At 36.0% G+C, this 15,859-nt stretch overlaps 1 protein-coding gene across 2 annotated transcripts in view; it reads left to right on the top strand.

The window, feature by feature from the left end:
• Window positions 1–10,792, top strand: part of LOC118272572 (prolactin-releasing peptide receptor) — an 89,031-nt gene extending 78,239 nt beyond the window's left edge. For both annotated transcript variants that reach the window (XM_035589158.2, XM_050693476.1), the window contains 2 exons: window positions 6,435–7,889; window positions 10,676–10,792. In XM_035589158.2, coding sequence (XP_035445051.1) covers window positions 6,487–7,887 — 1,401 coding nt within the window. In that variant the 5' untranslated portion in view covers window positions 6,435–6,486 and the 3' untranslated portion in view covers window positions 7,888–7,889; window positions 10,676–10,792. The remainder of the gene's footprint in view (window positions 1–6,434; window positions 7,890–10,675) is intronic.
• The last annotated feature ends 5,067 nt before the right edge of the window (window positions 10,793–15,859 follow it).

The raw sequence follows: 15,859 nt of genomic DNA, 5'->3' as shown, positions 1-15,859 counted from the left end.
CATCGTCCAAGGCGAGAAAAGTTATTGGATGATTATATTCCTATAAAAAAAAATCTCTTTAAAACTGGGGTTATGGCTCAAACAGGGTGGTTTTTAGTCAGTAAAAGTCTGACACTGTTACCTCACGCAATGCAGGAGAAGTCATGTGATGATTTTGCCCCGTTAAAAATTGAAATACCTATCCTAAGACATTGGCGTTGATAAAATCTTATATTAATAGAAGTGAAGTCACGGTCCAAAGCTATAGTACTTTTAAATTAAGTTTCGATAACTGAAACGATTGGTTATTGGTCAGCAGTTATCGGAACTCGAGTCTGCAGTTAACTATCGGACTTTTAGTAAATTACTTTTCTTTCTACCTGACCCCTTTTTAAGTGGATTGTGGCAATAAATTTTAATGGGATTTAGTTTAACGTTAGTATTTTTCTTTACTTTCATGTGAAAACATTAAAAATATTACTAGAAGACTACAGTCGGAAATTATGATATCTTGTAGTAAATTTTAAAACAACTGACATTGTCGATTTTTTTTTGCGTTGTGTCTTGCTGTGTTAGTGATTTTACCGGAGGCCAGATGCCCCCAAAAAAGCTGGCAACGCATTTGTAATTCTTCTTGTGTTGTGGGTGTTAATGGACAGCGTGTATTGGTTACAATCTGGCGATCCATCTGCTTTGCTGCGATCCATCTGATCCATCTGCGTTTGTTTTTTACTACTGGGTATAATATAAGTAGTAATTTTTAAAACACTCATAAAATTGCAAAATAATAGACTATTTATATGCTCATACAACAAAGAATCACATCAACAGCCTATAAGTGGCCACTGCTGACCAAAGGCCTCTTCTCGTACGGAAAAGGTTTGAGCATTAATCACCACGCTTGCTCAATGCGGGTTGGCGATTTCAAACTTATTATTAGAAATTATAAGCTCAGGTTTCCTCACAATGTCTTCCTTCACCGTTTATCAATGGTGTCTAAGTAATCCTAGAAGGCACATATAACTCGTAAAAAGTCACATTGGTACTTACCGTTGGTAGCTTTCGAACCTGAATCCTCATGCATGAGAAGCGTCTTAAACCTCCGGGCCACCATGACAACAAAGGATCACTTGACATAAATAACAAATTAATATTAATTTGACTTTTTTTTGAGGGGGAAAATCATCCACTGACTTCTCCCATCTTGAACGAGGAGTGTCAGACTCGTACTGACTAAAAACCACCCCATTCCTACTCCTGTTTTTCGAACCGGAGCCCCGGTAAACCCGCTAGGTAGTGCGCAGCTCCGGATCAAATAATAATTTGACTTAACAACTTAATTTTGTTTCCCGGAACACTTATTGAGTTACTGAAAACGAAAATTCAGTAAATAAATATCATAAAAAAATATCCAAATACATACATCATAGCTCTCAACATAATTATTACTTTTATACGAAACGATTGCGTGTTCTATTCCATCAGACACTTACAAAGATTCCTTAGTAACAACTTGATCAAACTATCGTCCTTATCACGTTGTAATAAGGTTTAAATCCCTAGTTTAGTTAGGAACGAGTATAACTTGATTAGAAGCGCTCTTATTACGTTGTGGTAAGGTTCAAATTTCCAGTTTAGGTGACAGCAAGTAAAAGCCATTAAAGTAAAGTAATTGTTACCTATCACTTTGAGTAATAAAGAGTGATTACCTAATATCGATACAAGTGTCGTAAATTATTTGAATTAATTAAGCCATTTTTGTTGTTAGAGTTTCAGTTTCATGGCTTGATCATATTAGCAAAATGAAGCGCTACGTCTTACAAGGATTTCCTTCTGTTGTAGTTGATGCGTTAACAAATACATAATGTCACAACAATGTACAACAATTATTTATTGAATAGTTCTATAATGGTACTCACGCAACATAATACACATCAAGTTGTAATGCAATTTAGTCATTTAGGGTGGTTATTCACCAATTGATTTGCTATGCTACGTTGTTGTGGATGGGTTTGGTCACCAATCATATTCATTGGCACACATAGCTTAGCACTGGTGGAAACAGACTCAGCTGAGCTATGTTTTTTTTTTATATGGAAAGATGCGTGGTATGGATGCGTGCTATGGATGTGTGCTATGGATGGCTGAAGAAGAAGCTGCGTATCTTCTTCGCATAGCTACTTTGCGGTGGCATATCTTCAAAGCACATCTTACTGACGTGCACTGAGATGTACTCTGGTGAAATGTATCCTAAGCCTGAAAACGACGTTCAACAGAGTCACATAAAATGCCCAAAAAAATCAAGTAAGTACATACCTACTCAAAAATGTCCGCTCCATTTAATATCTAATCCAAATTACGAACGTAAGGTCCAATCTTGAAAGGCGAGGAAGTAAAGAATGTCCTTCAAAGAGGACAAACTCAATAGAAATTGTGCGAAGGATTGAGACTGTTCGTTAATTTGTGCCGCCATTAATTCACTTTTAACGACTCTAGATGTTTTCGTGTCGGGATTACGATTTCGGATGCCTTCTGTTACATTGTGTTGGTCTAAGTTGAGATTTGTCGCGGAATTTCTTTGTTACTAAGATTTTTAATGTATTTGGAATAGTTGTAAAATCTATATGTAGGTAATGTTATTTCTTTAAAGTTTGTTGGGTATCTCCGGTTCGATTCCCGGTTCGGGCAAAGTATTGTTGGACGTTTTTCGGCCTATATGTCAATAGGGTCCCTCCCTCCACTCCCACATGCGACTTATAACATAAATGGTGACCAAAATGATCACTTCTGCCTACCCCTAACGAGATAAAGGGGGTGGTGATAAGAAAAAGAAAACGATTGTATTTCCGACATTCTCTGTAGATAATAGCGTGAAGTATCGTGATAATAGCGCAAAACTAATAAAGAAATATAAAATGAATCTCACTACTTCACTCAAGTTGTTCACTTCGAGTAAAGTAGTGAGCTCCATTTTATACCCACCCACCTTAAAATACTTAAAACCGAAACACCTTTTAAATTTAATTTCACTCCCAGAACGTCTTAATTCAGAACGAACAATAAACAAACAATTTACGGAAGAATCTTCGAAATGGGTTGAGAATATTTCTCATTAATTTCGTAACAGTTCCATTTAATTGCAATGTTCAGATTGACGTATTTTTCTGTGCGTATACTATTGATGCAGGTGGCGGCTTGTCGTTCTACGTGGAGGACTAAGGGGGAGGCCTTTGTTCAGCAGTGGACGTCTCTCGGCTGATGATGATGATGACGATGATGATATCGTGGTTTCAAAATTTATGCAAATATTCGTCCAAAACGAGGGCCTATAGTGCGAGCTGTACGAGTTTGATTTACATTAATACGATCAACACGCTTATGATGTTCAGCACTCTGATTGACCAGCTCATATTAAGCAAACAATCCAGAAGGCTAAGTGCGGAAACGCTTCCAATGCATTTACGTAAAAAACTCATATTAGTCCTTTTGTAGTAGCATTCGCGGCTTCGGCTTAAGGCCGTACGCATTCCGTATGACATCATCAGTACGCATCGCATTGCTGGTGACGGGGTGCGTGCGATGCAGATTAGTGGACGCAGTTGTATGACTTTAAATACAAGACAAACTAAAATCCGTTGCGAGCGGTGCGTGCAATGCGTACGAAGCGGGTCTATAGACGCGTACCTTTACACGCTCTCACGTGTTGCCAAGCTTCTAAGCGCATATAAAAGGCAATTCTATAACCGCTCTTATTGTTTAATTTAATGTACGTTGAAGTAAACAGACGTGTCAACGCGAGAGATTTTCGAATTCCCAAAAAGTTTCGACTTGTTTCGTAAACAGGAAATTCGAGGTATTAAAATACTTTTTGAGCGGTGTGTCGCCGTGAACTCCGGAGTTTGGATACGCTTAATTGTATATATCTATACATATACATACATATAAAAGTTAAAAACAATCTGAAGTTTCTATTTCTGGTGATCAAGTTAGATTTTAAACTCATTTTCAATTCTGCCTGTGTGTCGTTTTTGTGTAGGTACAGTTTTCAGTTTAATTCATTAAATAAGGATTAGTTATTCTAAAGTCGTGATGTGACTTTTTCCGAGTGACATGTATTTTCTTAGATTATTTAGACGCCATTGACAAATGGTGAAAGAAACCAGTAATTATTGCGCATACTTTAATTGATGCTAATAATTGTGTCCAAATGCTGTGAAAACTCCAGGATTGTATACATATATATAAAATAAAACATCTTCCAGAAAATTAATGCTTAGTAGCCATTCGATCCTTATGGCATAACCTCCATTCAACTTTAACACTTATACTCATTATTATAAGCTTCATAATCATATAACAAAAGTTTAATCCAAAACTAAATATTTGTCTCTAATCTAACTCAATAACTTAATAGTTAAACAAGGGTATCCAGACAGTCCCAGCTTCTAATCCCAGCGTTGAATTATTGTGATAATCTCTTTGAAAATACAAACAGTTGTTACTAGTGGATTTAAACTACAATTACTGTTAAGGTTCATTTAAATGGATATAGAAAGCTAATTTTAATAATAAATGAGTGTTAGCGAAAGGAACCGTAAATTTATGTTGATAAGGTATATAATTGCTTGATTAAGGTATTTATATTTACCTAAAGAGTAGCATAGAGTTTCTCGATAGTTTTTTTTTACTGTAAATTAGCAGACGGATGGTAATAGCTACGGATCACCTGATGGTAAGCAATCGCCGCCGCCCATATTCACTCGGAACACCAGAGGCGTTACAAGTGCGTTGCCGGCCTTTTGGGGGTTAGGAATTTTAAGGGTTGTTGGGGAATCGGGGATTGAGAAGATTGGAAAGGGGTAATTGGGGCTCCGGTAACCTCACTTATATAACGAAACACAAAGCAAGCGTTACAAAAAAACTCAAGTATACAATTTACTAGTGAATCCTAGTTTTGAAGACAATAAAAAACATCATTAATCTTATCTATAAAAAGTAAGGATAGGTACTTTCTCTACAAAAATACTAAGATAAAAATAAGTCTCAGAAAATGCCACGAAAGTTGTCAGTCATGTATAATAATACCCATATTATGATAGTGATTGATGAACGAACAGTTTCCCACCCAAACTTATAAATTGAATTTAATTCTAACTGTATTTTTGTTACCACGACACATGGTGCCAAGCAGTGACGTAATAACCCATCCGCAATAATCTTTCGGGTTTATTAGCCATCGTTTCTGTTGCCATGGCAACCACCCCAGTACATCATTGTGCTCGAAATTTTATTAACCAGTTAAGCGATATTAGTCTCTGTGTAGGTGTCAAAGGGTTCAAATATCAAAGATATTATTTGACATGTTCGTAAATTTAAACGAGGCGAAGGCTTTGTTATAATTTACTTGACAATATTTTCAACTGTCGGGACTACTTCCAGTCGATCTTGAGGTGCAGCGACGTGCTGCCATGTACTATAATGCGAGACCTAACTTTTCCGCAAACTTTCTAGCACAACGTGATCGAAGCAAAATTGATAGATTGCTCAAGCCTTTAACGGACGTCTGGGATGAACTTCTGACTGAGTGGCAGTGTAGATGGGAATCTTCTACCAAGGGCCGCCACCTCTATCAATTCTTTCCATCCGTGCATGAGCGTCTGGAGAGGACATGGTTGGAGGTGGATCACTGTGTTGCCCAATTTCTTACTGGCCATGGCAACTTTAAAAGCAAATTGTTCTCATTTAAACTCGTTGATTCACCATGGTGCCAATGTTCGACAGCGGAGTTGCAACATGAGCAATCCGCCCATCACATACTCTGGGAGTGTGGTCTCTGGCAATCTGAGCGTGACACTATGTTGGATAATTTAATTGTTTCATCAGGTGTAGTTTATTACACGGACCTTGTGGAGTCTCGAGCAAATTTCCGTGCGTTTAGGCGTTTTTGCCATACCTATTATTGGAAGCAAGTATAACAGCTCACGCATAGGACCCATTTAGTATTAGCATTTAATATTTTAGTTTTAAGTAAAATTTCCGTGGTGCTTGGCGACTGGGCTTCTCCCAGTTGTGCAGTCTCTTTTGTGCCTTAAGGCTTAAGTCATCCTGTCTCCTGCATTAAATTCACCGAGGGAAGTGGAAACTATCGTTTTCTTTTCTTCTCCTCTAATAACATCTTCTGATTTGTTTCGTTGCGGGATCCAAGACAGTCATTCATTTCCCTGGGACGCGCCGGACTTCAGTGTTCCGGTGTTTTCGTGTTTGTATCTACTGTAGATCCTGGCTTACAGGAGTTGCAGCGGTATGGGAGGTTGTGGCGGGCTTGTCCCAAAAAAAAAAAAAAAAAAAAATATTTTCAACTGTATTAACATTTTAGATCATTTTGAAGAAAGATCAATTATTATTGTATTAAGTGTGCAGAGTTTTCGTTGATGTTCCTCTTTCCTTGTTCACAGATGGACTGGCGTAGAACAAACTATCATGAATGGAAGATAGTAAGGAGCTAACATGGTCTCCATCTACAACGGCAGCGGTCATGAAGACTTGGCTGCTGTAACCAGCCGATATGTCCCTGCCGCAATGTCTCTCAACGGCACCGCCTATTTGGGAGGAGGAGTCCTAATCCTCACCAAGACTCTCACCGGGGAATCAGTAGAAGTGATAGACGAACCCAAAGCTAACAAAACAACTGATATCATCGATGTTAAAATTGTCCAAGTTGCCTTTTGTATTTTATACACAATCATCTTCGTTTTGGGAGTTTTTGGCAATGTTCTCGTCTGCTATGTCGTCTTCCGCAACAGAGCGATGCAAACCGTCACAAACCTCTTCATCACAAACTTAGCCCTGTCCGACATACTACTATGCGTATTCGCTGTGCCTTTGACGCCAATGTACACATTTCTAGGAAGATGGGTTTTCGGAAGACTCCTTTGCCATCTAATGCCATACGCACAAGGCACCAGTGTTTACATATCTACGTTAACACTAACATCAATAGCTATAGACAGATTCTTTGTCATCATATACCCTTTTCACCCAAGAATGAAATTGAACACCTGTATACTTATTATAATATTCATATGGGTATTCTCCCTGGTCGTAACCTGCCCCTACGGCCTCTTCATGGGAATACAAACGACGAACAATAGAACCTACTACTGCGAAGAAAGTTGGCCTTCCGATAAATCAAGAAAAATATTTGGAGTTTTCACTACGGTATTACAATTTCTAATACCATTTTTAATAATAGCTATATGTTATACATGCGTTAGTATAAGATTGAATGACCGAGCGAGGTCGAAACCAGGTGCTAAGAATACCAGGAGAGAAGAAGCGGACAGAGATAGGAAAAGACGCACAAATAGAATGCTCATATCAATGGTGGCCATATTTGGGATATCCTGGCTGCCTCTGAACTTGATCAATATTTTCAACGACTTCTATGCCCAGATGACAGAGTGGAATTATTACTTTGTATCATTCTTTCTCGCTCATTCTATGGCGATGGCGTCAACGTGCTACAACCCTTTCCTATACGCATGGTTGAACGAGAACTTCAGGAAAGAGTTCAAACAGGTGCTTCCGTTTTTTGAATCAACGGGTGGGGTGAGAAACAGTTATCATTCTGGTCGCATGCCAACTCACAAGGCTGACAAAATATGTAACGGAAATGATACTATTCAAGAAACTTTGTTGGCTTCGTCATTCAATAGAGGGCCGTCAATAAAGCAGCGGATATTGGAAGGGAATGGAAAGAAAGATAATGGGGTGGAAGTGGAGAATATTATATTAGAAGATAAGGTGTTATCAGCTACGTACCACACGAAAAGCGAAAACGTAAACCTGCAGTTAATAGATGAAGAATCACAACAAAGTGAAACTAGGGAGACGAAATCACCAATGTAATTGTAAGTATAAAAACATTATTAAAAATCTTTCTCATAATTTCATCTCAAACTTCAATTGTCGGACAAACAAAAGGAACTTTGTTCATATCGAAAAGATACTTCATAATAGAAATACTGTTCACATACGACAATAGAGTTCCATGACAATATTCAACAAGTTAAACACGAGCTCTCTCAAATCTTCATGTAACCTAACTTTCTAACTTCCATTCTCACCTCTTCCCCTTTTATTTGCGTAATTGACAAAGTTTCCTGCAAACATCTCAGAAACTTTCAATAAAACCAATTACAAAAGTCACTGTTTTTAGCTCTCAATTTGGATCAAAGTTTGGTTGTAAAAATGAGACGTTGAAAGCAAAATTGCTTAAAGTTGGAATCTGGTTGGAATGTTTCTGGGTTACGCTGGTTCAATACCAAGTTAGATCGGTTGATAAACAACGTCAACTGAATTGCACTTTTTCTTCTATTAGCTTGTTTACGTGCAGACACACGAGTTTTCTTAGTTGATGTTGGATGTCCAAAACAAACCAATTACAAAATAATCCAACTTCATTCCGTAGAGAATGTTTTATTGACGCGTGTTTTAGCGTTTAATCAAGTCAGTGGCGAAATTCACCTTAGTGCTCAGAACCTTAAAACCACAAAGCACTTTTTAGAATAATTATGTATGTAGTATGTATGTCACACATTAATGTAGTCAAATTGACTGCACGGTTGGTGCGGTGGCTGGGCAACTGGCTGCTGTGTAACGTGTAGTGGGTTCGATTCCCGCACGGAACAACTCTTTGTGTGCTCCACAAATTGTTGTTACGGGTCTCGTGTCATGTGTATGTGAACTTGTATGTTTGTAAACGCACCCACCACACAGGAGAAAATCCAAGTGTGGGGCAACGTTTCTTAAAAAATAATAAAAAACAAGTTACGTTCCCAATCAACATCACTATTTAGACAATCCATCACACAAATAACTCAATATTCAATGTGCCCATAATCGTTTCAATTACAAAACCAAACCCCGAATCTAACAAACACCCATAAAATTATGACAAATAACGAGGGGGCACATAAGCAATTCAATTTGTCAACTATGAACAACATAACGCCAAACATGAAACCAATTTACATGGGAATTAATTGGGAAATTGATTAGCATACGATCCCATACAAATTATTGTGTCACTCGATATGAATAATGTCAACTACTATTTGGGATTTGAATGATAGCTCTAATTATAATTGATTAATTGTTATCGACATTTGCTGTAGCTAAATGAATGTAAATGATATTCGTTACAGTCGATTTCGCTTTGTGAAAGGAGGTTGCTCTACGTCCATACATTACTCGCTCCGCCAACAGCGTAGAAAAAAAAATCTATTTATAAATTGCCCATACCTAGTAGCTTATAAGAACCAGGTTTCTTAACGCCCAGATTTATTTTAACAAAAGGGACACATTTTGAGGTTATTTTGAATAAAAGAAAATTTAATAATACTATTTCTAAAATATATATTTCATAAGAACTGAGTTTCTTTACTGATCCTTTTTCGACTAGATTTATTTTAACAAAAAGAGACACATTTTGAGGTTATTTTGAATAAAAGAAATTTTAAAAATACTATTTCTAAAATATATATTGAGCAACCTCATCTACTGCTTTTTTTTTTTGAGTGGGATCTCCTTTACTGTTTTCAATTTCGATTTTATTATTTTCTGAGTATGGGTTTAATACAATGTGGGCTTCTATGTGTGTATCTCAAATTATCACTTCTTTAACTTTCCCTGACTTCGGCAAAAAATCTGATGATTACTTATTCGTTTGTTTTTGAGTAATTATCTTCTAAAACATTAGAAGTTCTGTTTACTTCGAGTTTGCTTCTTGTTCTGTTCAATATTTGTTTTTCTGTTAATCTTTATACTTCTTAAGTTTTATTATTTTTTACTTCATTTGCATCAAAGTTTAATTTACCAGCTTTTACCATTGATTTCAAGTCACACAACAATAATTCAAATTCACACGGACCTTGAATACGTGTGTATGCTTCTAATGAAATTTCTATATACTGCGGTAGAATGAAGACAAGAGCACGCTTTAATTAAACTAACGATCTATGATAATAATTTATGAGAAACGCGCCACCTATTTGCATATGAACTGAACTGGAGGAAATTATGGCATTGTTTGGCGAAATTCAGTTAGCACAAGTTGAAATTGATTTTTAACTTTTTGATCAACTTTAATCCAGCTTCCGTGTGTTTCCTTGTTAATATTCTGACAGCGTGCACTGTTTTCGTTGTATGTCAGTGCCGTCAAGACTATCGACGTTTTGATGCTCGTAAATATTTAGTAGGATCGACCGTTGTACTTCTGAACTGCTAATATAATTTATGCGTGGATCAAAGTGCACTTTACATATTGTTGCTTGTGTAATATGAAATTCTTTCATCGATTCACGACCTTGACCGAATATTCTTAAGAGTGATTTTTCAGTATGTTGGTTGTATAATCTTAGTGTACACAGTACACGTAAAGTCCATTCATTCATTTATACATTGAAACAGCAAAGAATAATGATCATAATATTACATGTTTTTACCGCCTTAATTTGAGAAGTCAGGTAATAATTTTATTATACCTAAAACCTTCTCCCAAATTTGAAAAACACTCCGAAACCGCATCAAAATCGGTTCAACCAAACCTTCGCCTTAAACTTGTAAAAAATACTTTGGTCAAACTGAGAACCTTTTTTTTTGAAGTCGATTAAAACCGATTTTATTTTTGTTTCAGATCCAAATTCGCGACAACGATTTTCAAAAACGAAGAATTCGTACAATGTAAAATAGTAATTAACACATAGTAAATAAAGTTTATGTTTTTTTACATTTTTATCTAAGTAATTAAAAACGCATAGATATTTGCTTTGCTTACTGTGATCAATGTGTTATTTAACGCTTAGTACATAAGTTATTATGTAAATACTATGTAAATCGTAGTTAGTCGTCTTGTATCCATTATGTAAGCTAGTCAGTAAACTAAAGCGAGTATCCAAAAGGCCTATAATAATTATTTTCTATCTTAATGACAGTGAAACTGTCTGATGTATTGTTAAGTAATTGTTCTTTGATTGGTGTTTTTTGATTAAACTGTTGAGCCCAGTTTCAAACATCACATTTTTAAGCTATGGTGACTTTGATTCTGTTGCTTGCATTTCATTTACTATTTACCTCTCTATCTTTTACGTATGTATATGATATCAGTTCTGTCTTCGTTTTCATTTTTGTCTTTATCAACTATGTTAGAGTTAACTAAAAATCACGGTTTATTCACGTAAATTAATAGAGAAAAGCTCTACTAGTTTCGAGTCATAGAAGTACTCTTCATTATAATCAGCGTGCGCTGCCTATTACAGAGTAGGTTGGTATAATAAGAGTCTGTGGCTGGAAACTAGTAGAGCTTTTCTCCATTAATTTACCTGAGTAAACCGTGATTTTTAGTTAATTTAGTATATGTTAGGATTTATTTCAATATTAGTTTTATCTAGCAGTAAAACAATGTAAGCAGCAGAGTCATTTATTAGAACTTCATTATAGTAGGTGTTACCATTATCAAAAATGTCGATGTTTGAAATTATGAGTTTATCACGAAACACAAATCAAGAATCTATAGAAAATAGAATTATTACGATTATACTAATAAATGCGAATTGTACAAAATTTAACTCTTAATATTGTAAGTAGCGAGGTTTTGTAAATAAGATTTAAAAGTCATGTTGTTAAGGTCTAATTTTAATTGTAATTGAGTATTTCGTAATTTGCTTGGTAGTATTATCTGTTAAAATGAATCAATGTTTTAGTATTTAGTATACATGTTTACTGTTACATTTGTGGATAAATAAAGAGGGTCGATTGTTTTGTAATTTGTTATTTAATTTATCCCTTCTAAGTGAACCATATTGATATTATATATTACCTCTATGAGCCTCCGGGTAGAATTCCGATTCATAAATATTTTTATTGAGATCAAATACCTCTGGGTTATAGAAGTAAGTGGCTGAGTTTTATTGATTATATATAGCGGTTTTGTATATGTTTACTTTGAGTTATGTTTTTTGGCCTTGCTCTACATGGCTGTTGAATATAATTCTAAATATTTGAATATGTCATTTCTGATCGTTTCGGTCAATCAACCAATATATAAGAAATTATCATGACTGCACAGTTGGTGCGGTAGCAAGGCAACCAGCTGCAGTGCGATGTGTAGCGGGTTCGATTCCCGCATGGAGCAACTCTTTATGTGATCCACAAATTATTGTTTCGTGTCTGGGTGTCATGTGTATGTGAACTTCTACGTTTGAAAACGCAACCACGATAAAGGTGAAAATTCTAGTATGAGACAACGTTTTTTTTATAAAAATAGATCTATATACTTTATAGCACCTATATACCTAATTACTTTACACAGGCAGTTACGGTGTCCAAAACTCATTTCGTCTCCTTGATAATGTCAGTTGTTAAAATCTTCAAAGATTCCAAATGTTCCACAATTCCCAAATTTAATGGCGTTTTATACTTTCATTTGTTACAACGACAAGCCTTATTAAAGGATTAAAGGGTTCGAAGAATGGAATTTCAGTTCTACGACCTGTTTAATAAGGTATTTTTTCGCTTGATGAATTTTATTCTTATTTAATTCCATACTAAACCAAAGAGTTGTAGATAATTAAGTACATAGAGGTTATATTTCAGTACGTAATGAGAAATATCACGAGATGATAATACGTCTTAGTTAATTTTAGAAAGGGTGGAACGAGTTTCATGTTGTAAGTAGGTAATGTTTATTTTTTGTTAGGTATCTTATAAATATATAAAACTCAAAGGTGACTGACTGACTGACATAGTAATCTATCAACGCACAGACCAGACCACTGGACGGATCGGGCTGAAATTTGGCATGCAGGTAGATGTTATGACGTAGGCATCCGCTAAGAAAGGATTTTGATCAATTCTACCCCCAGGGGGATAAAATTCTACCCCCAGGGGGATAAAATAAATATATAAAACTCAAAGGTTACTGACTGACTGACATAGTGATCTATCAACGCACAGCTGAAACCACTGGACGGATCGGGCTGAAATTTGGCATGCAGGTAGATGTTATGACGTAGGCATCCGCTAAGAAAGGATTTTGATCAATTCTACCCCCAAGGGGATAAAATAGGGGATGAAAGTTTGTATGAAACTTTGTCAATTTTAAACCATTGCATGCATAAAGCTACTATGGCGTAGCGCCTAATGACAGATTAGTAAATCTAAATATATAAAACTCAAAGGTGACTGACTGACTGACTGACATAGTGATCTATCAACGCACAGCTGAAACCACTGGACGGATCGGGCTGAAATTTGGCATGCAGGTAGATGTTATGACGTAGGCATCCGCTAAGAAAGGATTTTGATCAATTCTACCCCCAAGGGGATAAAATAGGGGATGAAAGTTTGTATGAAACTTTGTCAATTTTAAAATTAGTAAAGAATATTGTGTACAAAGAAGTTTTGTAGGCCCTAATTTTTTACACACGCTAAACAAAAGTAAAGCCGCAAAAACCATACCTAATTAATAATAATACTTCTTAACGCGAGCGAAGCCGCGGGCAAAAGCTAGTGTAATATATGGCTCATATTGGGCACTGGTTTATGCCACACACATACTAGTACTCCGGTTCTCGAATGCGAAGTTTCGTTTAATCTTCGGCCGAAGGTATTTATTTCTTTTTAATGGAATAGGTGGCCAATGAGCAAACGAGTCACCTGATGGTAAGCGATCAGCGCCGCCCATGGACACCCGCAACATCAGAGATTGATTGATTTATTGATTTACTAATGAAATTACTTAAAATAACGTTTTATTTTTTAATATCAAATCAAAACCTATTTATTTATTTATTTTCATTTCATTCGTTGATTTTTGTTCACGAAAGTTCGCAATAAATGGAATTGTAGTACGAAATTGACGTTTCGGACGAAACTTAGGTTTTCGTTGAATTAGAGTAGGCCTCCAGATTTTCGTAACCTACGATATTTTGCTGAGAATTTTAAAATCGAAACCACCTTATAACCACGAAAATAGACATGACCACCTTTAAAACCAGAAAGGCATTAGGTACTTGTTACAAAATACGTAATACAAAGAACCTATACACAAATATCTCCAAAAACAATCAACTACATTATGCAGAAATGGTGTTTATAAGCAAAAAGTTTCTTCAGGAAGGCGATAACTATTAGACGCAGCGACGTTGCCAACGACGAGAAGAGCTTGAGAAAACGACCACTATCGTGCTCACCCCACTGCAGCATATTAGCGTAATGGCAAATTATAGCGACCTAGCCAACGATAGCTTCCTCTTATAGACATACTTGCTTTTACACCTGAATTTTAGCCCATGTTTTAATTCTTACTCCGAACAGCTCATCAGCTGTTTGAAATAAAATAAAAGTAGGTACTTAACCAGTTATTCCTTAGTAATTCACTTCTCTTGCTCAATGTGGATTGATGATTTCAATCTTATAAATTAGAAAATATAAGCCCAGGTTTCCTCATGATGTTTTCCTTCACCGTGGTATCTAAGTAATCTTAGAAAGTACATATAATTTGGAAAATGTCACATTGGTACTTGCCGTTGGTAAGTTTCGAACCCGCACCCTTGTACATAAGAAAACTTAAACCTTTGGGCCACCATGAGGCAATTCTATCATTTGTATTACAACGACTCCTTTAGCCTAGCACTTATCTACACGTAGCGGGTTACCGGGGCTTCGGCTCGAAAAGCAGAAGTAGGGACGGGGTGGCTTTTAGTCAGTACGAGTCTGACACTCCCTCTTGTCTCGCCTAAGGCGGGAGAAGTTATTGGATGATTTTCCCCAACAAAATAAAGCACTTATCTACAATAATTTGACCAGTAAGCTAGTTCTTATTTGTTTGTTTGTTTTAATTATCTGGAAATTGGTATACAAGTTAGTATTCTAAGAAGTTGAATCAACTTTGCAATGTTCTGTATTCCTGGTAGTTTTAGTAGCAAACAAAGGAGAATTCGGTGTAAAGGCTTAGTGATATTTTGATTGATTTCTGTAAACTATAAACGTTTTGGATATGCTCAATTTCTGCCTTGTTTCTCATGCTCAATTTCTCAAAGGAAACAAACAACGTAATTCCTTGAAACTTGAAATATTAGTTTAGACTACTTTGATAATTACATTGTTGATACATTACAATGTTAATTACTATATAATATAACATATGATGGTGGCCGGGTAGCATTCTCTAACAGCCAACCATTGGGTGATGCAGAGATGAGCAACAGTCGGTGTAGTAAATTACTATGAATTGGAATTAGACCCTTTTGAAAATGAATATCTTAGATCAAGTTTTTTAAAGAATAATCTTTGCTCGACCCTAGACCGCTTGTGACCACTCGACTAACCAACATAAGAGGCTAAGTTTAGAAGATGTCAGATACACAAAAATTGTTAATTCATTATTCTACATTCACATAAAATAACCACTAAATAGGCTTTTTACAAACACCCACTCTTCAATATTGAAAGATAGTACAAAACTTTTTCCCACACAAAAGAAGCCATACCTTTCAATCACAAAAAAATACATTGACACATACTATTCATTTTAAAAATGAATAGGTACGTACGTATATGAATACTGAACAAACTTTTTCTCACACAAAAGACACCCACTACCTCGCACACATACAGACTACACAATATACACACTATATAGATAGATCTACATATATATGTATGTACTTGTACATTCATTTATTTTTAAAATAGCTACTTTGATATCTATTTAATTCCAGCCAGTCGTTCGCAAAGGCGAGATAAAACTTCAATGTCGCTTTTGTTTTAAAGGGTTGAAACTCGAGGGAAATCAGGCAGCTAATAGACAGAGAATATT

This window comes from Spodoptera frugiperda, chromosome 4 (genome assembly GCF_023101765.2).
Source record: "Spodoptera frugiperda isolate SF20-4 chromosome 4, AGI-APGP_CSIRO_Sfru_2.0, whole genome shotgun sequence".
NCBI classification, from domain to species: Eukaryota; Metazoa; Arthropoda; class Insecta; order Lepidoptera; family Noctuidae; genus Spodoptera; species Spodoptera frugiperda.
The sequence above is the reverse complement of the archived record's forward strand: the minus strand, read 5'-3'. Positions and strand labels throughout refer to the sequence as shown.